The sequence below is a fragment of the Taurulus bubalis genome (genome assembly GCF_910589615.1).
Source record: "Taurulus bubalis genome assembly, chromosome: 1".
Classification (NCBI taxonomy): domain Eukaryota; kingdom Metazoa; phylum Chordata; class Actinopteri; order Perciformes; family Cottidae; genus Taurulus; species Taurulus bubalis.
In genome coordinates, this window is record NC_136589.1 from 19,458,940 (window position 1) to 19,483,156 (window position 24,217).

At 42.9% G+C, this 24,217-nt stretch overlaps 2 protein-coding genes across 2 annotated transcripts in view; one reads left to right on the forward strand and one right to left on the reverse strand.

The window, feature by feature from the left end:
* The first annotated feature begins 7,783 nt into the window (after window positions 1-7,783).
* On the forward strand, window positions 7,784-13,020 carry cinp (cyclin dependent kinase 2 interacting protein). Its single transcript, XM_079232894.1, has 5 exons — window positions 7,784-7,882; window positions 9,283-9,451; window positions 9,618-9,747; window positions 12,474-12,603; window positions 12,714-13,020. Exons 1-5 carry the CDS (start codon window positions 7,876-7,878, stop codon window positions 12,914-12,916), a joined length of 639 nt encoding a protein of 212 aa, XP_079089020.1. The 5' UTR covers window positions 7,784-7,875; the 3' UTR covers window positions 12,917-13,020.
* Window positions 13,021-14,291: 1,271 nt separating this feature from the next.
* The window catches only part of znf839 (zinc finger protein 839), a gene marked incomplete at its 5' end in the record, with an annotated part of 11,128 nt that continues 1,202 nt past the window's right edge, over window positions 14,292-24,217 (reverse strand). The window contains 9 exons of the mRNA XM_079226052.1: window positions 14,292-15,721; window positions 15,807-15,924; window positions 16,898-16,985; window positions 17,185-17,289; window positions 17,711-17,857; window positions 18,980-19,072; window positions 19,154-19,267; window positions 19,647-19,766; window positions 20,060-21,118. Of these exons, the coding sequence (XP_079082178.1) occupies window positions 15,193-15,721; window positions 15,807-15,924; window positions 16,898-16,985; window positions 17,185-17,289; window positions 17,711-17,857; window positions 18,980-19,072; window positions 19,154-19,267; window positions 19,647-19,766; window positions 20,060-21,118 (2,373 nt within the window). The 3' untranslated portion in view covers window positions 14,292-15,192. The remainder of the gene's footprint in view (window positions 15,722-15,806; window positions 15,925-16,897; window positions 16,986-17,184; window positions 17,290-17,710; window positions 17,858-18,979; window positions 19,073-19,153; window positions 19,268-19,646; window positions 19,767-20,059; window positions 21,119-24,217) is intronic.

Below are 24,217 nucleotides of genomic sequence, written 5' to 3' on the forward strand. Positions count from 1 at the left end.
ATGGCTAATAAATAGCTCAAGCTAACGTCAGATATATAAATATAGTTTTAGCAGGGCTCTCAAGTGTCACGCATTTCGGTCTTAAGTCACGCCCTCCCGCCACACATCGTATTTCTCACGCTGAAAAAAAACTCTAGGCTATTTAATTTTTTATTATTTAACATGACCTGGTCGCGCTGCCCTCACCATGGAGGAATCAAGCACGTCCTCTATGGGGGCAAATTAATGCAAAAGTAAGATTAAGATTTTAATTTAACTTTTACTTTGAACTACAGCGGTGTTTTATTACTTTTGACCAAATTGATTGCAATTATGTGTATCTATATAAATATGCAAGTACATATATATATATATATATATTTATTGTGTTTGTTTATGTTACACCCCGTCCCATATAGCTATATGCTAGGTGTAGTAGTACTATGGGTGGGGTCCTGGGTACAGTTTTAAAAGTGATGGCAATATGATATAATATAATGGTTCCCACAACCATTGCTCTTTTATTAAAAAAACTGAATTAACTGGCGGTGCCTCCAATAGAATAAAAGGTCTGTGCCTCTTATTTAGTCCTTTTATCTTGTGTTATAATTGTATTTTACCCTTTCTTAAACAGTTCTTTAACTTTGACACACCCAAGATACATTAACTGCCTTGAAACACAGTTTGGTATTTATTAGGCGTATGCAACAAACTAAATGGCATGCAGATCGCTTATTAAAGACAATATCAATAGAAATACTACGCAATATCAACAAACCCCAAATTATTTATGAATCCCTCTTTGGAACTTCAAGTCTTTTGCACATTTTCATTGGTTACCTCTACTTAGGCTTTAATACAACTGAATAGCATCTTTAACATGTGAACATCATTGCTCTCTGCAACTGGGTGCTGAACTTCCTCTCAGGCAGACCCCAATCAGTCAGAGTTGGAACCGCACATCTGACACAAGAACTGTGAGCACAGGGACCCCCCAGGGCTGTGTACTGGGTCCCCTGCTGAACACCCTCTTCACATACGACTGTGTGGCCTCCCAGGAAAACACCAGCATCATCAAGTTTGCGGATGATACAACGGTCATTGGAATGATCAGCTGAGATGGCGTACAGAAGAGAGGTGGAGGAACTTGTGGCCTGGTGTCGGGATAATAATCTCTCCTTTAACGCAGACAAGTCAAAGGAGATGATTATCCACCCAAGGAGGAAGAGGGTGCAGGAAGCACCACTTCACATAGGTGGGACAGAGGTGGAAAGGGTGAAAACCTGTAAATTCCAGCAGCGACTGTATTTCTTAAGAAGGCTGAGGAAATTTGGAATGCCACCCAAGATTCTCAGCAACTTCTACAGATGTACGGTCGAGAGCGTCCTTACAGCTCCATCACAGTGTGGTATGGAAGCTGCACTGCAGGACAGGAAGGCACTCTAGCGTGTGATAAAAACTGCACAGTACATCTCAGGAGCAGCCTTATTTTTTGCCTTACGTTTATTGTAATTCTGTGTGTTAGGAGGACCCAGCAAAATAAGCTTTTCATTGGACAGAATAACTGCCTGTTATCTGTGCATATGAGAATAAAAATATCTTGAATCAATACACAGTAAACTTACACATACACACTCAAAATAACAGATACAGAAACACATACAATTGTATAAATATGTATTTTATATATATATATATATATATATATATATATATATATATATATATATATATATATATACTTATATATTTATATAGATACATATATAATGGCAAACACTTCGGTCAAAAGTAATAAGACAACGTTGTAGTTCAAAGTAAAAGTTAAATTAAAATCTTAAGTTATAAATCTTAAACTTTCCCTCAGTCAAACTGATGTAACGTAACTGTGAATAAATAAAAAATAATAAATATTGCTCGTTAGATCCTCAAAACTGAATTATATCTCATGTTTAACCGCTACGGAGACATCGGAGCCAGCGGATCATTTCAAAAAGTCCTGCCGGGATCAGGCTGCTGTCGGCGGGCAGCAGAGCGCTGACGGCCCGGTGCTGCGGGGCTCTAGGTCCCGCGAGCAGGAACTCAAACCGTCGCCGTATCTTTTTAAGTAGGCTGATTCTTGACAAACCGACCACAGATTTGATGCTTAAACATCTAACTTCTCGCCTGAAAACATCCTAAAATTAAATTTTTTGACTCAATAACAGTAGTATTCAGAGAACGTCAACTTTCAGTTGTGTTTTCTCACCCGCCATTGTTCCTGGTGCAAAATGCATTCTAGCCAATCCGAAGACGAGGATTGTAACCAATTAGATGTAGAGATGGATGGTGACTGGATCCGCCCACTTACTGTCAAAAAGAAAATCTACTCGAGCGCGAGCAGGTAACAGACACGCGAGCGAGCAGGTTAAAGCTTCACGAGAGCGAGTTTTGCTCGCGCGAGAGCAACTTTTGCTCGGGCGAGCGGGGATTTTGCTCTCGTAGTGATGTAAAAGCGCTCGTCAAAGTAAATTACGCGCGCGGCTGTTTGATTTGCGCGCTCTCGTGGAGCTCATTTGCGCTCTCTACTTTTGTCATTAATTTGCCCCCATAGACTCCCCCGAATCCCCTGCCAGTCAATAAAAAGAAATGGGCTACACGAATAGCCAATCAGAAAAACGTATCTGTTGTATCTGGGTGAAATGTAATCCCGGCCGTGCCTCCGGCTGCGCCTCCGCCCCTAGCACATGGCCCCTGTAGATGAAGTCAAAACGCTGTCTAGGCTAGAGTGACATATCCATTACACCAAAAAGGAGGACACTATGCGGTATTTTGTGAGGCTTTGAATAATTGCATGAGGAGGGGTGCAGTTTGATTTTATAAAGTGTGAAGAGAGGGGATATGAGCCCTTTTTACTGTAATTGTTCTCCTTGGAGCATACCCTGCTTTATCAATTAATTAATATGTATTTTATTTTTTTTATATGTAATATATATATATAAATATATATATATATATATTTATATATATTTATCTTATATATATAACATATACAAAAATGTAAATACATATTAATTAATTGATTAAACAGGGTATGCTCTTATATATATATATATATATATATATATGTAATATATTATTAATATGTAATTATTAATTGCAATCAATTCGGTAAAAAGTAATAAGACCCCGCTGTAGTTCAAAGTAAAAGTTCAATTAAAATCTTACGTTATTAATCTTAACCTTTCCCTCCGTCAAACTGATGTAACGTTACTGTGAATAAATAATAAACTAATAAAGATTGCTCGTTAGACCCTCAAAACAGAATTATAACTCATGTTTTATCGCTGCGGAGACATCGGAGCCAGTGGATCATTTCAAAAAGTCCTGCCGGGATCAGGCTGCTCTCGGCGGGCAGCAGAGTGCTGACAGCCAGGTGCTGCGGGGCTCACGGTCCCGCAAGCAGGTCCTCAACTCGTCGGCGTATCTTTTTAAGTCGACTGATTCTTGAATAACCGACCACAGATTTGATGCTTAAACAACTAACTTCTCGCCTGAAAACACATCCTAAAAGTACATGTTGTGGCTCAACAACAGTAGTATTCAGAGAACGTCAACTTTCAGTTGTGTGTTTCCTCATCAAGTACAGAGAAGAACGCGTATTGAGAGACGGCCGCTGAAGACATCTTAACGCTGATTGGCCAAGACTCGACACATCAAAGATATTCTATTATGAAGATCACAACATCAGATTTTCTCCGTGTCTCACTCCAATCTCAGAAACGCTGGCCGGCCAGTTCACATATTTTGATTTCAAAACGGCGAATTTCGCCGAAAGGTGACAAGTTTGCAGGTATGCAAAAAGGAGGACAAATACGCGTCCGGCTTAATGCTGCGCCAGACGCCGGACAAGGCATTGAAAATCTGGACTTCTGGGTTAGCTGAGCTTGCCAATTTCAACAACATGTGCAAGGCAGAAGTAGTAGAGCAAAACATACCAGGAGCGATCACACTCCTGTGACCAATCATGCTTTAGACAGAGGTTCGGACCGCACAGCTCATTTGCATACAAGGACACAGAAATACAGGCATAAATAAATGAAGAAATACGTGTGGACACATGAATACAGGCATAAATAAATGAAGAAATACAGAAATGTAGAAATAGATGTATTTAATGATGTCCTGTTTAGGTATAACTTATATTTATATATTCCTGTATTTATTCATTTATACATTTATTTAAGCATTTATTTAAGCATTTATTTATTTATTCCCATATTTACTTATTTATACATTTATTTAAGCATGTATTTATTTATTTCTGTATTTATTTATACATTTATTTAAGCATTTATGTATTTATTCCTGTATTTATTCCTGCATTTAATTATTTATACTTAAGTCATTTCCGGTCCTCCATAGAATACAGCCGAGGGTGTCCAAGGCCAGCTGTAGGGAGTAGGGAGTCAGCTGGAGAAAGCGTAGATTCGGCTGTGACTATGAGATCAAGGTTGATACATTTAGACAGTCAAGGCACACTCTGCACTTTTCAACATTCACAACTGTTTTGATATTAAACACGTAGATAAGATACAGAAAGCATTGTATGCAATATGTCGGACTTTATTTACTTTACATGCATACTTTAAGTACTTTACATGTTTTCATTGCAAGGCCTCGAGCGGCGGATATTACATACTGAAGGTTATTTGTCATGTGACTATGAGACTCTGGTCTTTAAGACTTTCTGGTGTTATTGTACTGTGATGTAACGCTTCATTTATTCATGTTGGGCAACTTTACCCATCATGCAGTAGTGATGGCAGCAATCACAGTTTATCCAGAAAAGACACATTTTGTTCAATAACATTTAAATGTTAAGTAATTTCACACCAACAAACTGTTAAGAAACATGTTGAATGAATTCTTTGGATTTGTAGTCAAACTGCTCCACTGAGAACTGACCCCGCCCCCACAGGTGGGGCCACAGCCTCTCTGATTGGTGGAGCCTCTCTGACTGGTGGACCCTCTCTGATTGGTGGAGCCTCTCTGATTGGTGGAGCCTCTCTGATTGGTAGAGCCCCTCTGATTGGTAGAGCCTCTCTGATTGGTAGAGCCTCTCTGATTGGTGGAGCCTCTCTGATTGGTGGAGCCTCTCTGATTGGTAGAGCCCCTCTGATTGGTAGAGCCTCTCTGATTGGTAGAGCCTCTCTGATTGGTGGAGCCTCTCTGATTGGTAGAGCCTCTCTGATTGGTAGAGCCCCTCTGATTGGTGGAGCCCCTCTAATTGATGGAGCCTCTCTGATTGGTAGAGCCTCTCTGATTGGTCAGACGCAGTGGCAGGAGAGTGGCTCTCTGTGTGTGCTAGTGATGACTCGTACTCTGTGATTGGTCAGTTCCTGCAGGTCTGAGATCAGCTGCAGCAGATGAGGACTCAGCTGGTGGACGACCCAGCTTGGGTCGGTTGGGTCTGGGCCCTATTTCTCGTACCTGGCTAAACAAAGTCAAGCAAATGTCCTAATCTCCATCTTAAATTAGCGAGATGATTGACATCAGGCTATCTGGGTTTCTTCACGGCTGATCCGCGCTGAAACGGTCTCGTTAATTCTAGCCAGACGTCAGTCATCTGGATAAATGCGCGCGCCCGCTCCTCTTCAGAAGGGATAATAAGGGAGCACTGACGCCACGATGTTCTAACAGTACAATGGCAAATTAACTCAGAGGAACCTCTTTTTATTTCTCTAATGAGAAGCAGGAGATGATCATGAAGGCATATGAGGAAGTCAATACCGTAATCATTCACAGCAAACGCATTGGGAATATTCCAACGTTTTTGCAACATTGTTGCCGTGAACGCAACTTAAACAGCGCCCGCTGCGAGACATAAGCGTCGCAAATATATCAGACAAGTTAAATGCGTCAGTGTTGAGAAAATGTATCGGCTAATTTGAAGTGCTTCATCACCCAAATCAATCAGATTATATTTACGAATAAATATATACTTATGAGGATATATGTACTGTATGCACGTATGAATCATGTACTATATATGTGTATATTTAGTTTGAATATGTGTATGGGCGGAAATGTGTGTGATTCTCTGTATTCTCATCACGATCACCTTAATCATGTTCTACAATAATGATATGTATGGTGTACTAATAGCACTGTCATATAATTATGAGTGCTTTCAACACATCCATAAGTTTCTTAAGAGCTAAATAAACTTAAGAACAGCGGCATGCAGCGGCTGATAGTCTCTGTCTGTGAGACGGGCGATTGGCTGCGCCTGTGGTGATCAATGTCCGCGGCTCGAGAAGCTTTCGTAAATAAATTATTTCTTGCCGGCAAAATCTATAGCGCCGCGTACAGGAAGTCATGATAATGTAAAGGATTGATCCTGGCGATCTGAAAGAACTCTCTCCCTATAAAACTAATATAACTAATATTGCTCCTTCATCAATGAGGAAGGGAGCTGCCTTTTTTGTCCGGTGGGAGTGTCCAGCTTATCCAGTGAATTTCAGTAAGCCTGCCCGGGAGGAGGTTTAAATTTTTGGATGTGTTGCTATGGTGATTTATCTAAGCTTGCTTCGAGATACCGAGAAAGCCTGACCTAAGTCATCTTATCCTGACAATTAGCCCGCTAACTCAGTAATCCAGGTACGAGAAATAGGGCCCTGGTTTGTAGAACGAATCCAGAACCTCCAAAGTGAAGAGATGCTGAAGCTGTTGCAGAAGCAGGAAGTCGTTGTCTGACAGGTGTTGATGTCTGAAACACAAAAACAGGTACCGGTGGACCAGCAGGTACAGAGACCAGCAGGTAGATACAGAGACCAGTAGGTAGATACAGAGACCAACAGGTAGTTACAGAGATCAGCAGGTAGATACAGAGATCAAGTTGTTCAGGTCAGAGGTCATGAGGTGTCAGGAACCTACCGGATCCGGAGTGTCCTCAAGTGAGGGAACAGCTGAGGGAGGAGTCTAACAAGGCTGGAAGAGGAGCTCCAGGGTTCCAGGTCATTACACCTGTTATTACCTGTCATTACACCTGTTATTATCGGTCATCACACACACACGCGCACACACACACACACACACACACACACACACACACACACACACACACACACACACACACACACACACACACACACACACACACAAACACGCACACACACACGCACAGAGCCCCTAACCATCAGAGCCTTGAGACTGGTCCTTTGGGTTCAGGTTACACGTGGTTCTAAAGGAGATGTTATTGTTATTATTGCTATTATTATTGCCATTATTATAGTTATTATTATTATGTTATTGTTACCATTGCTTTTATTATAGTTGTTATTATTATTATGCTATTGTTATTATTGCTATTATTATAGTTGTTGATATTATTGTTATTATTGCTATTATAGTTATTATTATTATGTTATTGTTAATAATATTGTTATTATTATGTTATTGTTATAATTGCTATTATTATAGTTATTATTATGTTATTGTTATTATTGCCACTTTGTGTCGTCTTTACCGAGTTGCAGGGGGATCCAACAACTACAGATACATCATTTTTATTAGATACTAATAAAGTCGTTGTAACAAGAACGCTGAATAAAAGACATGCTAAAAAGTTTCATGTTGACGAAGATTAATAATCACTAACAAAAGAACACGTAATAGTGAAGAAGATGTAATCGATCAGCAGGAGGCGCTGTCTCGCTGCCGAGGAGCAGATCCACCACAGAAGAAGACGAGCAGAAGCAGGAAGTAGACGAGCAGATCCACCAAAGAAGAAGATAAGCAGATCCACCACAGAAGGAGACAAGCGGAAGCAGGAAGAAGAGATCCGTCAACGTGAGCGGCAGAGCAGTCCGCCAATAAACTAAACTAAAGAGGAGGAAGAGTTCTCTCACCAGAATGCAAGGTGAGTGAACGCGCTCGTTCGAGGGAACATCACACGTCTCCTCACTTCACTCATTAATACTAATAAACACAGTTATCATTTATTAATACCAATAAAGACACAGTTACCACTTATTTATGCCGATAACACAATTATCACTTAATACCAATAAAGACACAGTTATCACTGTTAATGCCAATAAAGACACAGTTATCACTTGTAATGCCAATAAAGATACAGTTATCAGTTATTAATACCAATAAAGACACAGTTATCACTTATTAATGTCAATAAAGACACAGTTATCACTTATTAATGCCAATAAAGACACAGTTATCACTTGTAATGCCAATAAAGATACAGTTATCAGTTATTAATACCAATAAAGACACAGTTATCACTTATTAATGGCAATAAAGACACAGTTATCACTTATTAATGCCAATAAAGACACAGTTATCACTTGTAATGCCAATAAAGATACAGTTATCAGTTATTAATACCAATAAAGACACAGTTATCACTTGTAATGCCAATAAAGACACAGTTATCACTTATTAATACAAATAAAGACAGTTATCACTTATTAATGCCAATAAACACAATTATCACTTTATACCAATAAAGACACAGTTGCCACTTATTAATGCCAATAAAGATACAGTTAGCACGTAATACCAATAAAGACACAGTTACCACTTATTAATGCCAATAAAGACACAGTTATCACTTGTAATGCCAATAAAGACACAGTTATCACTTTTAATGCCAATAACGACGCAGTTATCATCAGTGTATGTTTTGAATTTCTTTGCATCCTTATTGAATAACCAGAATATAAGTATGGTTTCTCTTTGGAGTGAGCGGATAAGGATCAATGTTTCAGATGAAACTGAAACAATAGGACTCATATTTAATTTATCCAGTCTGAGATTGTTTTGATCATCACGAGTCGTTCTTCACATGTTTTACACATGAGACCAAACCATATGCCTTTTTTATTATTATTATTGTTATTGTTATGTCGTGTAGTAATAGTTCATGTGCATGAATATGGACTGTGACAACCATTTGCTTTCTTTTAATTCCTCTTTATTTATTTTGAACAAAGAAACGTACAAAACAAAACAAGAATAACAAATACTGTCAAACAAATTATTGTATTTATAAATAGTCAAGATGAATACGTATTAACACATATTCATCTGGACTACTTATGCCTCAAACAATTCACTCGATATTTAGCAGAAACATCTTTGAGACTGGTAAAAATATTGATTGAACTATTAAACTATAAATCCTGATTTTTGCTTTTCCAGATGAATGAAACTCAAACACTGACGCTCACTTTCTAATCAGTAAGATCTACAAACTATAAAAACTACAATAACATGTCATATGTGTTGTTGTTGTCTCATCAGGTGACATCACAGTGACCCAAGTCAACAGGAAGTGCTCTGCTATCACAGGAAGTACCCGAAAAATCAAAGATAACGCAGCCGACTGGCACAACCTGATGGTGAGGTGGGAAAAACTCAACGATGACGGATTCAGAGTGGCAGGAAACATGGTGGACATAAGACTGACCCGGTGAGTTCACTTTAATGAAGCTAGTTTAGTAAAGCTGGTTTGTTAAGCTAGTTTAATAAAGCTAGTGTATTAAAGATAGTTTAATAAAGCTAGTTTAGAAGAAGAAGGTATCCTTTATTGATCCCCTTGGGGAAATTATTTATTATTTATCAATCTACTCCTTCAGTTCTCAGAGTGAACAGCTGCTGGTAGTGGATGAGCCTTCATCACCTTCATCAGCTCCATCACAGCAGATAGTTCGAGCTGCCGAGCTGCAGGAGGAATGCTGCAAACTGCAGGACGTCATTGACAAAATGGTGACTAAGATCTTGTCTTGCATTGTGTAGTCGCGTTACGGTAACGCAGTGTTACGGTAACGCTGTGTAGTGGTGTTGCGGTATCGCGGTTAGGTTGTGTATAACGGTATCGCGGTTAGGGTACCGTTATGTAGTAGTGTTAGGGTATCAACGTGTTACTTAACGCTGTGTTACGGTAACGTTGGGTTAGGGCAACGTTGTCTAACGGTATCGCTGTTAGGGTAACGTTGTGTTAGGGTAACGTTGTGTAGTCGTGTTACGGTATCGCGGTTATGGTAACTGTGGTAGTGTTACGGTAACATCATGTTAGGATTAGGGCTGCACAATTAATTGAATTTTAATCGCGATCACGAGCATGATCTTCAGCATGATCGTCAGCGATATTGACGTTCAAAATGCGTGCTCTGCTACATATCAAATCAAGCGCTTCCTCAACTAACAGTCAGCCAACCACCACGGGAGAACGAGATGGGAGGTGTCATGCACCCTGCAGCGGCAGACTAAAAAAAAAGTTCTGTCTGCAGTCAACTCCGGTATTAGTAGAAGAGTAGAGAGACAGACTTTCGTGTGAAAAGGTAAATCAAATGTCAGGAGCAGAAGGCAAGGAGCTAGTCCAAACTACGGCCCGCGGCCCATTTTTTATTGGCCCGCGGCAAGTTCTAAAAATATAATGGAGAAAGTCAAGCAAATGGCAGCTAGCCTGCTAGCTAAACAATAGTTTTGCCATCCAAGCAAAACAGAATAAAATGCCATACGAGCAGCTACGAGGTCGCTCAGCTCACAGCACGACACGGGAAACCTTCTCAGACGAGACTTCATAACACAGAGCCTCTCTCACCCTGAGGTGCGCTGCTCAGTTGTGGCTCCAGCTGCAGCAGATTTATTCCCTGAGATCAGAAATTGACCAGTTTTTGAAACCTCTTCATGAGCTGAGTGACCATCTATGATTGTCAGACTTCGCATTTCTAGTATTTATCATCTCAACACACTGAACAAGAGCCTGAATTGTATCAAATCTACAACCCCGTTTTAAAAAGATGTGTAGAAGAAAGCAGCTCACTGCAGCCACCAATACTGATACAACCTGATGGCTCACACATCTGCACTCATTATGTTTTGTTTGTTTGGCAAAAAAATTATAGCTTATTGTTTTCCACAATGAGCTATTTAGTAGTAACTAAATATTAGTTATGTTTTGCACAGATATAACTTTATTTTCCTTGTTCTAAGTGATTGCAATAAAAAAAAATAAAAAAAAGTCGGATGGAGCAATCTGATTTACTTGAAGTGATTGCAATTGTCTTTATTCTGTTAATTATAAAAGCACAGATGGAGTCACAAAATGATATTATTTACATAAAAAGTTTGAGAACCACTGCTTTAAGTGTTTGTCGTCGCCCCCCCTGAAGCTGTAAACCTAGGGGAAACACTGATATATATATATATATATATATATATATATATATATATATATATCTCATAATTGACCATTTGATTCATTTTGCAATATACCTCATCTGAGTGTCCCAGACTTTCGTATATTTTTCTGTTTGTGGCTCTCGGTGAAAAAAGTTTGGACACCCCTGAGCTAGTCCCTCGAAAAGGATCATCATCCGTTGTCTGGAAGTGTTTGGGATTCAGGGCAAGTGATGTTAACCAAGAAGAAATCATGTGCACAGAGAGCGTTAGAGTTGTGTTTGCGCCGCATAGCAATACAACTAACTTGTACAACCCCCTGAAAAATCACCACAAACCACAGTACGACGAATGCATTAAGGCTAAAGCTAACGTTACCTCAGTGAACCTCCGTCCATGTCCAACGTCAACCCAGAAAAACACAACAGCGACCCTGCATAGCGCGACAGCGTATCCATTTTCCTCCCAAAGACAGACTGAAGTAACGGATGCAATCGCATTTAATTTGGCCAAAGACATGTGTCCAATAAATACTGTGAGCAATGAAGGCTTCAGACACTAGACAAGAGATACGTGATCCCCTCGCGCAATTATTTCTCCAAACAGGCATTACCTATACTGCAACGTTAGGGGGAAATACAAAGGATGTCACAGCTGTCGAGTATTTTGCAACTACGACTGACCTATGGTAAACATTTCATTTAGATTTTGCTTCAGGTGAATAAGAACCGTATAAGTTTTATTTTGATGCAAAGACGTGTACATTAGCTGGAATGTAGCACAACATGGAAGTGAACACAGTGCTCTGTGGATTTTGGGTAAAAAGTGTTGATACTATTTTATTTATATTTCTTTCTATGAGATGCACTGTGATAAGGACCAGTCTGATGCAAAGATTTGTATATTAGCCAGAATGTATCACAACAATGGAAGTGGAAGCAATGTTCTTGTTCATTTAAACGTGAAAGCGCAATAAAAAGATGTTGCCCCTAAAATTAATGAATAATCGTGATAAATAATCGTGATCTCAATATTGATCTAAATAATCGTGATTATGATTTTGGCCATCATCGTGCAGCCCTAGTTAGGGTAACACTGTGTTACGGTAACATCGTGTTAGGGTAACGTTGTGTAACGGTATCGCTGTTAGGTTAACGTTGTGTTAGGGTAACGATGTGTAGTCATGGTAACGTAGTGTAGTCATGGTAACGACACAATGTGTGTCTGCTCATGGAGTGTAGTTATAGTAACATAAACGTTTTTGTTTGTTTATCATCAATGTTGATCAGCGTTTGTCTTCTTCTTGTCAGGTCGTTGTGGTGAAGAAGATGGAGCGTCTTACGTCGTCACAGCAAGGCCTTCATGATCTGGAGCAGTTTCAGTTTGGACTTGAAGGACGAAAGTGTCCTCTGTTTCACAGCTGGAACGCCAAACACTTCAGTGAGTTTACCTGCTTACTGAACCTGTCTGGTGTCTCTTCATGTTTCAGAGGTTGTCTGGTGTCTCTTCATGTCTCCAAGGTTGTCTGGTGTCTCTTTTTCATGTTTCAGAGGAGTCGTCTTGTATGCTGTTGGACTCCTTCAGTCAGGAGCTGAAGTTGAAGCAAACCATCCTCCAGGAACTGGCCCATACATTGACCTCTGACCTCTGCATGGTCTATCTGTCCTGCTGGCTGCATCAGCCCTTCATCACTCCCCAGACCAGACTCACACTGGAGGCTCTGCTTCTGGAGACCGGACACTACCCCCTTTGATGCCATTAGTGCTCCAGATTCATGTGATCCAGTCAGGCTTGTCAGCTGTTGGAAGCAGTGGAGAACTTTACCTGGCTGATTAATCTGGTTTATTGAACAGGTGTAAACTCAGGATCATCTTCTGGACTGTAGCTCTTCAGTGAAGCAGAGGGTAAATGCAATGTGTACGATACAAATGTATTCCTCACTGACATTAAATCATTTCAATTGTAACCGCCTGTGTCTTCATTAGATGCTCCTTTACTCCCGCAGTGGGAAATTTACATGTAAAAACACCTCCCGTCCCCCAGCAACGCTTTCCAGCTCCTCCTGGGGATCCCAGAGGTCTCTGGACCAGACTTTTATCCAAAGCGACTTACAATAAGTGCATTCAACCATGAGGACAAACTCAGAACAACAAGAATCAAAAAAGTACAATTTCTTCAAGAAAGACAAACTACAAAGTGCAATAAGTAAGTGACATTTAAGTGCTACTTTCTAAGGCTCAGCCCAACCTCCCCATGAAGGAAGCTCAATTCAGTCGCTCGTATCTGCAATCTCATTCTTTAGGTCACTCCCCAAAGCTTATGACCAGAACCCGAGGGAACATCGCTCAGCTTCCTCTTCACTGCCCGCACCGAACCTCCTGAAATCCCCCGTTTCCTGGCAGAGAACCACGGCCTCAGACTTGGAAGTACTGACTTTCATCCCAACTGCTTCACTCGGTTCTGAACCGCCCCAGTACTGCTGAAGGTCATGTTCTGAAGGAGCCAATAGTACCACACCTTGAAATCCTGTTCGTGAAAATCACAAACAGGATTGGTGACAAAGAACAATCCTGGCGGACGCCAACATGCACCAAGGCGTATCTAGTAGTTGCTCCACCTTCAGAACCAGTTCCTTCCTCCCCAAAGAGGTAATTCTACGTCCCTGGAGCTGGTCTACAATGACGGGGGCCGGCACGCCCGGCTCACATTGACCCAAAGGCCTTTCCCTGCGAGTGGTGGGCCCACAGCTACAGCTCTTACCCATCCGATTCATCAAGGGTCCATGAACTGCTCTCGGTCTGGCCCCTCCCCTGAGACCACTTCGCCTTGGGAGACCCGACCAGGAGCGGTGGCTCCTGACAAAACAACTCTCAGGGTCACACAAACCCCTCTACCACGTTAAAGTGGCAGTTTTATAATACCCAAATAAAATCTAAAGCTTTGTAACATAAAAGCACGCCAAGGACGTTGAATGTAATACAAATACATTTTTAAATGTGATGAATACAAAATAGTATAAATTCCAGAGAAACCGAAAGTAGAACATAAATCTACTGAAGACGTCTGTGTGATCTGATGACATTAATTAAACTTCATCATGTGAAATATAAACGGAGCTCAGAGTTGAGTTCGTCACATCAGTTTATTGGAGGAACATGAAATGTGTTTTATACACAGCACATGACAAATCCATTTACTTTAATTTCCTCCATTCACAGTCATGTCGATTCTCCAAACAAGTACAAATGTCCAGTTTACATTTGGAAAATGCATGTTTTATAAAAAGTAATAAAATAGTGCAACTTTTTTTTAACTTTGTTTTCCATATCCTACATATAAACAGCCAACTAATCACTTTCTATTTGAAATGAACATGTTCAATTACTGAAACACTGGGGGAAAAAAAAACTACTTTACAAATTTACAATCACTTCAGATTCCTTAAAAAAAACAAAACAGTAGGAAGATCCGGCTGACAACCCAACGGCCCAGTTGAGCTGAACTGGTAAATACGACTCGTCAATGGTTGCCCAGAAGGAGCGCTGCTAAAGTCACAACATTCGCCCATCAGCTCTGGATTAAATAATGTCGCTCATATTTAGACGTTGAATCTGTTGACCCAAGGTCAGGATCTATTGATCAGGTTATCTGTAGAAATCTGATATTTTTTAATATCTTTAAATATTAGATTGAAAATTGGAGCGACGGCAGCTCTGATGTTTGATGATCCGAGAGAAAAACTTCAGGTCTTTGTGGGCAGATTTCAACTTGTTTTCTAAAACTCAGAATCTGGTCTGATGAAGAAAGAGCGAGACGTCACATCAGTGAGTCAAACTGGAGCAACTCTGGTTCAGCAGGAGCTCACAGGAACTCTTCAGAGCCTGGGCTGGTAGTGCCCACTTCAGGCTGCTGTGTTCAGTACACCCAGTTACAATGTCACCTTTGTACACCTTAGAAATACCACCTAAAATATCAGTGATGTGATTCTGGTCAGATTCTGGTCTTGCTAAATCAAGATTATGTTGAGGGTCACTGAGAAACTTTGGCTCCGTCGGAAGCCTCAATGCCCAGCAGGGCCTGGACCGCCTCCAATGGGACCCCCTCTGGGGTCTGGATGTGCATGGTGGTCCCGTCCGGACTGTTGACAATCACGATCCGGTCTACACCGGGCTCTGCTAGCTGGACTGTCAGGCCCTCGGTCTGGATGTAGATCTCTTGACCCTCCTGAAGCTCTTTGGACTCGCAGGGGTCCGCTGAGCTGGACTCGGACAGGGTGGAGTCCCCCTGCTGAACCTCAGATGAAGCCACAGTCTGGACTGAGCTGTAATCAGGTTTCTTTGAGTCTGTGTTGGTTTCGGGACTTGAACCCAGAGCTTTCTTCAGCTCCTTCATTTGGGCTGTGATGTCACTGGTGCTCAAGACCTGGTTCGTCTGTAAAGACTTTACCTTGACATTAGTCTGCAGACTAGGCTGGTCCCCACCTGGGGTCACCTCCATGGGCGTGGCGGGGGGCGTAGTCTGGCTGGAGGGTCCCAGAGCAGAGATGGAACCAGAGGAGCTGAGGGACCAGAGAGACACATTCAGATTAAACCAGGCGTGTAAACCTGGGTCAGGTATGACACCCGGGGGCAAGACCACCTCACCTGGAGGAATGGTCCGCACTGGGGGTCAGCGGCTTGGATCCAGCTGGAATCACCAGAGGAGAGACGGGGACCGAGCAGGGCTTCAGAGAGGAGGTCACAGAGGTCACTGTAGTCCCATCTTGGAAAGAAAAGTGAAAATAAAGAATGATGCAGTACTAAGCAGTAGGACGTAGCAGAGCACAGTAGTACGTAGAAGGGCGCAGTAGTACGTAGAAGGGCGCAGTAGTACGTAGTAGAGTGCAGTAGGACTCAGTAGAGCGCAGTAGGACGCAACAACAGGACGTACTAGTGCGCAACAACAGGATGTAATAGTGCGCAACAGGACGTAGTAGAGCTCATTAGAGCGCAACAGGACGTAGTAGGGCTCATTAGAGCGCAACAGGACGTAGTAGAGCTCATTAGAGCGCTACAGGACGTAGTAGGGCTCATTAGAGCGCAACAGGACGTAGTAGGGCTCATTAGAGCGCAACAGGACGTAGTAGGGCTCATTAGAGCGCAACAGGACGTAGTAGGGCTCATTAGAGCGCAACAGGACGTAGTAGGGCTCATTAGAGCGCAACAGGACGTAGTAGAGCGCAGTACGACGTAGTACTACGCAGTAGGGCGCAATAGGACGTAGTAAAGCGCAATAGGACGTAGAAGGGAGCAGTATGACGTAGTAGAGCACAGTAGCACGTAGTAGAGCGCATTAGAGCGCAGTATGACGTAGAAGGGAGCAGTAGGGCGCAGTAGGACTTAGTAGAGCGCAATAGAAGGTAGTAGTGCTGACTGTCACCCCCAGGAATATTTTTTCTTTCTTTTCTTTCTTCTTACCGGTCACTCCCCTGCACACTTCATACTTAAACCCATATGTCACTTTAACATACACTTACATTAACGTTATCCGTTTGTCTGAGCACTTTATCTTATACTTGATTTAATACCCATTGCACTGTTGTTGTCGTTGATTGTTGTTTGTCTTGTCTAATGTATGCACCTTCCGCCTAGAAAAATTCCTCGTTTGTGTAAACATTCCTGGCAAATGAACAATTTCTGATTCTGATACTGATAGAGCGCATTAGGACGTAGTAGAGGGCAGTAGGACGTAGCACCTCTTTTGTGTGTATCGATGCCATTCTGGTGAATTGGGATGCTGTTCTCCATCTTGAATCTCTTGGAAGGCGGCAGCATCTTGGAATTCTGGGAAACACAGTTTCTGAGTGAATCAAACTGACCCTGGATCAGGTTTAGCTGCCAGAGTCCTGGTTTCTATCAGAGTACAGCAAGTAACAGATCCAGGTCTCTGAAATCAGGCGCTGATGTTTACATGTGCAACACAGAAACAAGACACCAGACCAACCTGGATCTCAGAATCCAACTGTGCTGATGGTGCGTTTACCTCCATGTATCGGACATTCTTATTGGTCAGACTTGAGCTGGGAGACGCTCCAGGAACCACCTTCATCCTGTTCACCTCGTCCAGGATTCCCAGAGACCTGGCAACCTGAAACACGCAGTATAGTACAGTACAGTATAGGGCTGCAACAACGAAATCGATTACAAAAAGAGTTGGCAACGAATTTCATTATCGATTCGTTTTGTCGCGCGATTATTACGCTACTCAATAAGTCGCGGAGAAGAACAAAAGAGCGGAGCAGAGCAACTGGCCAGCCAGCGTTTCTGAGATTTGGCAGGTGTAAAGCATACATGTGTATGCTTTTTGTGTATGTTCAAGGCGCTTGGAAATTAATGCTTTTGTTTTTTTATCCGATTCATCGAAAAAAATTATCAACCGATTATTAAAATAATCGTTAGTTGCAGCCCTTGTACAGTACACAGGCCTGGCCAGCTGTATAGTGCTCCATAAAACCCACAGCAGAATGTCCCAGCTCCAGAGGAAAATAAAACACAGGAGAACGTCTTACCTCAATGTTCCTGACCTCCAGTGGTAGAGCTCCGCCCTGCGGGCTGATGATGTAATCCTGAGCCGCCTGCCTCACTTGTGCCTGCAGGGACTCAAACTCACGGTAAATGTCTGGAAACCGAGTCCGAACGGGACCACTGCCCTCCACCTGAAACGACCAGAGAACACAAAATACAAAGAAAATGTCTTCTTGTTTGTAATACGAGAGAGACACACATTATGTATTAATTTTTTTATATATATATATTTTTTTTTTTACACACACACACACACACACACACACACACACACACACACACACACACACACACACACACACACACACACACACACACACACACACACACACACACACACACACACAGGATTATTAGGAACACCTGTTCAATTTCTCATTAATGCAATTATCTAATCAACCAATCACATGGCAGTTGCTTCAATGCATTTAGGGGTGTGGTCCTGGTCAAGACAATCTCCTGAACTCCAAACGGAATGTCAGAATGGGAAAGAAAGGTGATTTAAGCAATTTTGAGCGTGGTATGGTTGTTGGTGCCAGACGGGCCGGTCTGAGTATTTCACAATCTGCTCAATTACTGGGATTTTCACGCACAACCATTTCTAGGGTTTACAAAGAATGGTGTGAAAAGGGAAAAACATCCAGTATGCGGCAGTCCTGTGGGCAAAAATGCCTTGTTGATGCTAGAGGTCAGAGGAGAATGGGCCGACTGAGTCAAGCTGATAGAAGAGTAACCACTCGTTACAAGCGAGGTATGCAGCAAAGCATTTGTGAAGCCACAACACGCACAAATTTGGCGTATACAGAATGAGAACATGGATCCATCATGCCTTGTAACCACTGTGTAGGCTGGTGGTGGTGGTGTAATGGTGTGGGGGATGTTTTCTTGGCACACTTTAGGCCCCTTAGTGCCAATTGGGCATTGTTTAAATGAACATGACAATGAGTCCACTGTACTAAAATGGCCCCCACAGTCACCAGATCTCAACCCAATAGAGCATCTTTGGGATGTGGTGGACCGGGAGCTTCGTGCCCTGGATGTGCATCCCACAAATCTCCATCAACTGCAAGATGCTATCCTATCAATATGGGCCAACATTTCTAAAGAATGCTTTCAGCACCTTGTTGAATCAATGCCACGTAGAATTAAGGCAGTTCTGAAGGCGAAAGGGGGTCAAACACAGTATTAGTATGGTGTTCCTAATAATCCTTTAGGTGAGAGTGTATGTACACACACACACACACACAGTGTACCTTTGCTAAAAGCACCTCCCACAGGCTCAACACTTTAGTCAAACGAGGAAGAACAATGTCCATCAGCTCCTCGTCCTCACACTGCTCCACCAGCTGTGAACACACAGTGGTTATGGAAGCAACAACACACCTGTAGGTCTTCATCGTGTCTGTAACACCACCTCCTCCCCTCACCTCCTGCAGGCGGTCTCGTCTCCGCTCCACCTGCTGCTCTGCGGTAACCAAATTAACAGCGAGCTTCGGAGGTCGACCACGACGGCCCCGCCTACCGACAACGCCCACCATCACCTGTGTGGGTCAACCAATGAGATTCACCCTTTATTTGCATTCATTACACTTTATTTAGCTGACGCTTTTATTCAAAGCGACTTACATTTTTGCTCTATACTCTATGCTCTATGTAGACACAGCAACGGGGAGCAATTCGAGGTTAAGTGTCTTGCTCAAGGACACATCGACATGGACAAGCAGAGCCGGGGCTTGAACCACCGATCCTCTGATTGAAAGACGGGCATGCTAGCCACTGAGCCACAGTCGCCACAGTCACCACCTGTACAGGTGTTCATCTGTACAGGTGTGATACAGGGTCAGACTGTGGTACAGGTATTTGGTGAAATCTAAATTAGAAGTGTTTGTTAAATAATCATGGCTTCATAAGTGAACTCACTTTAGGAGGCGGTCCCAGTGATCGGCCCCGCCCCCTGCCTCTCCCTCGTCCTCTGGGCCTGCCGGGGCCCCGAGGATGGAGGCCCCTGAGTCCTACAGCTGATGCTGGACCCCCCTCCACCTGTAGACCGATAGAAAATAATAGTCAGACAGACGTGAGTTAACGACTTATTTAATAACTAGTTAGTTACCCACATCGTAATAAACTAGATAATAAGTAACCAGTGGGAACCCATTAACCAGTGGGTACTGATAGTTATTAACCAGTGGGTACCCAGAGTAAGTAACCAGTGGGTACCCAGAGTAAGTAACCAGTGGGTACCCATTAACCAGTGGTTACCCAGAGTAAATAACCAGTGGGTACCCAGAGTAAGTAAGCAGTTGTCATATACATAATAGATCTGAGTCTCTTACTCTATTTGATGCCGTCTCAACAGGTTTGTCCTCGTTCGTCGTCGTCGTCTCCTTCGTCGTCGTCTCCTTCGTCTCCTTCGTCTCCTTCGTCTCCTTCGTCTCCTTCATCTCCTTCTCCTCCTCCCTGACGCCTCCTGTTTTCGTCTCCTGTGATTGGCCGTCATCTCCGAGGGGGTGCGTTGTGTTGTCGGGCAGATCGGGCTCTCCATGAGTCGGGTTCAGTTTGTAGTGCCGGTTCAGGCCTCCGAGACCAATGTAGGCCTTTTCACACGTCTGGCAGCGGTGGGACCGGGACTTGTGGCTGTAGGTGAGAGAGACGCCGGGGGCGGGGCCATCCTTTCTCCCGCCATCCTCCTCCTCCACGCTCATATCGGAGTAGTCGTCCGAGTCGGACTGGTGGCTGTCTGCGAGGTCTTCTGTCTTTATGAACTTGTAGTCTTTGGCTTTGTACTTCGGTGGTCTGGAAACTCGACCAGATCTGGTCTGGACCTTCACAGCCCTCTTCTCTCTCTTCTTCGCCTTCTTCTCTTTCTCCCGGTCTCTGTCCTTCACTGCTGGGGGCGGGGCCAAAGTGGCGGATCGAGCAGCAGGTGTGGCGGTCTCTACTGGGACCACCACAATGACTGCAGGTGGTTTACCTGGACTCTTACTTGCGACTGTGGTCGTACCGTTAGCAGGGGGTTTAATTTGCGGGATGGGGGAGGGCGGGGTCTGGACGATGGAGGGGTTCTGGACTCTGATCGGGGACCTTGTTGGTTTCTGACTCGGGATGGAAGCGGTGCATGCTGATGTTGTCTGGCCTGTAAGCTTGTGGACCAATGGGAGCAGAGATCCTACGACGGGGTCGGGACTCTGCAGCAGCAGCTGGATGGGGGGCTCTCCCGGGTTCTGCTGCAGGAAGAACTGCTGACCGGGCTGACCAACCACAGGCTGGATGTGGATGATCTGAGCACTGCTCATGCTCCCATTGGCCGAAAGCTTCACGTGCGGATTGTTGACTGCGAAAGACTTCCCTTCCTTTTTGGGGGGAACCTGGATCTGGATCCTGACGGCCTCCGACTGAAAGGACAGAAAACCAAAAACCAGATGATTGAACCTGTGACACACAGCTGTGATGTCAGGATGATGAAGATCATGCGATGGAGCCGAAGGCTCCAGAACATCTCAGCTGTGGTGAGATTGTTTTTCATGTTAATCCATCTGTTGTTAATTGAATCTGAATTTATAGCATTATTATTGAACAGAAAATAAATATCTAATCTCTGTGATTTGGTGAAAGTGGTCCTTTAATCTCAGACCAGGTCCACACTAATCCGGATCAATGGTGTCACACTGGTTTCCTGCCTTGGTTTCCTCCTGAGAACCTCTTTAAGGGGGTTGTGTAGAACCCCCTTAAAGAGGTTAAGATAAAGTTAGTAATGTACTGCATTGAAGTTTCTACAGTTTGTTTGCACTGTGATCAGTGAGCTGTTATCAGAGAGATATAAATACATACAAATAAAATGTATTGGATGTGAAGATGTAGCTTAACCCCTCACCTTTACTAATCCTAAATAAACAAGAACCAAAACTGAGACAAAAACATTAGAATTAATAAATCAACGGCTTCTCACCCCCATAACCCTACCATATAGCCCATGGGTGGGCAAACTTTTTGGCTCAGTGGCCACATTGAATAAAAAAAATTGACAGACGGGCTGGGCCAGTATCAGATGGATGAAGAGTGTTTGTGTGAACCTGTCATGGGAGGACAATGTTGCGGACCCAAATGCAGACGACATGAGAGTATGAGTATCTGGTAAAACAGATTATTGGAGCAAAAGGGAAGGTGGGGAGCCTGTGGTCCTCCACAGGGGGGGCTGGGCGGTGTGAGACCCGTGGCTCTACACTGGACGACGGCGAGGCCGGCAGGGGGCGGTGTGAGAATATAACGTAAATGACTCAGCTTTTTTGTTCAACTCGCTGGTTAAATCTTCATCAATGTGTTCTACACGCCGAGTCACTGTTCTGCGTGATAAACTAAATTTTTCAAATTTGTTTTTGCTCTCTGGACATAAGAGACCTGCTGTTTCTACCATACATTCTTTCAAAAACTCTCCTTCAGAGAAAGGCTTGCTGGCTTTTGCTAATTTGAATGCTAGCAAAAAACTTGCCTTGGTGCTTGATTCTTGTATAGCAGTTTGGGGGAGAAAAATATTTTGCTGACTCTTTAAATTGACTGCCAACCTCTTAGCAGTAGCCGCCCGTTCTGTCGTTGACTGTTGACCAGCATAGCTAGCATGCTTGGCGGAAAAGTGGCGGCTAATATTGTATTCTTTTAATACTGCAATGGTTTCTTTGCAAATAAGACATTCTGCCTCTGATCGTACTTCGGTGAAAAAATACTTAGCAGTCCACTCCTCATTAAAGACTCTGCACTCACTGTCGACTTTTCTTGGGTCCACTCATTGTGACAGAAGGGATCAATGCAGGAGAATGGCAGGAGACTGACAGACAGAACCCTACATGTCACATGACATGAGCGCAGGGTGGCGCAGTTCCATAGTTGTGCCATAGTTTGCCCACCTCTGATATAGCTTCACCCCCATAACCCTACCTCCACAACACATAACCCTACCATATAGCCCAGACCTGGGTATTGTACGGCCCTATTTGGCCCGCGGGATGATTCTGACCGGCCAGCGAAAGATTACATTGTAATTACAAAATAAAACATACTTTCTAAATATCTTATGGGTAGACTAAAACCGCATTGCTTTTATTTTGAAGCCCAGAATAATAAGCCATTCTCGGAGGGTGAGTTTGTGAAAGAGTGCATGGTCGAGTCTGCAGCACTGCTATGCCCAGAGAAAAAAGAAGCGTTTGAAAACGTCCCGCTGTCCCGCCGCACGATGACGAGAAGGGTGGAGGACATCGCGGAGAATCTTGAGTTTCAGCTGCAAAGTAAAGTGGGAAGCTTCGACTTTTTTTCTTTGGCTTTGGATGAGAACTGTGACGTCAGTGACACAGCCCAGCTGCTCATTTTTTTCCGGGGGATAACGCGCGACTTCAAGCTTACGGAGGAGCTGGCAGCAATGCGGCCAATAAAAGGAACCACAACGGGGAGTGATCTGTTCACCGAGGTAAACGCAAGCATGGACAAACTGGGACTCGAATGGAACAGACTGGCAGGTGTCACTACGGATGGATGTCTGAATTTGACAGGGAAAAATGTTTCAAAAAGGTTGAGCATGAAATGCAGCTGGTTTCCTCTCCCTTTACCTGCAGGGTTGATAGTGCATCCACTGATGTTCAGCTTAAACTCATTGACCTGCAGTCCGATTCACTACTGAAAGAGCACTTTAAGTCAGCATCACTGCTAGAGTTCTACTCTGCTCTCAAGGAGGAGAACTTTCCAAACATGAGGAGACATGCTCAAAAGATGTTGGTTCTCTTTGGATCTACCTACATATGTGAACAGACATTCTCAGTCATGAAGTTTACCAAATCCAGGTACAGATCCTCTCTCACTGATGAACATCTGTCAGCTGTGCTTCGCATCTCCACCTCAGACATTCAACCTGACTTTGATGGACTTGTTAAAGCTGAACAGAGACTGGATTTCTCACACTGAATGAAAAAAAAGAACTGAAGAACACTAAAATGTGGAAATATAACAAGTTAAATGGGACACTTGACCTTTGTCTTTTTTTTTTTGCACAGTTCTGAAAACGTTTTAATATGTTTAATATAGGCATGTAAAGTCAAAAAGGCTACAAAACTGGGACACTTTTCTTTACACATTTACACAGTTCAGTGACGTGTCATGTTAATTTTGGCTACAAAGATGATGTGATGTCTTTAGAAAGCTAAGAAAATCCTTGTTTCAATAGTATATGGAACTCAAAATGCCCTTTGTTATTAATGTGACTGAAAATGAGTCAAATGTTTCACATTTTGTTTATCATTAGGAAATTCTATTTGAATAAATATTATTTTTGAAAGCTAACCACGCCTTTGAATTGCCAAATAATAACATACACTCTTACCAGCAGTCAAAACAATGCCATTTACTGCTTTTTATATAGAAATAAAACGTATACTACGCATAATTGAGTACGGCATTTTGGCCCGGCCCTCCAAAATATTTTCAGTTGCTCATTTGGCCCTCTGGAAAAA

Coding starts and splice junctions, on each gene's coding strand:
- cinp (XM_079232894.1), top strand. Junction 9,452..9,617: donor GTGGACATAAGACTGACCCG/GTGAGTTCACTT, acceptor CTACTCCTTCAG/TTCTCAGAGTGAACAGCTGC. Junction 9,748..12,473: donor AGGACGTCATTGACAAAATG/GTGACTAAGATC, acceptor TCTTCTTGTCAG/GTCGTTGTGGTGAAGAAGAT.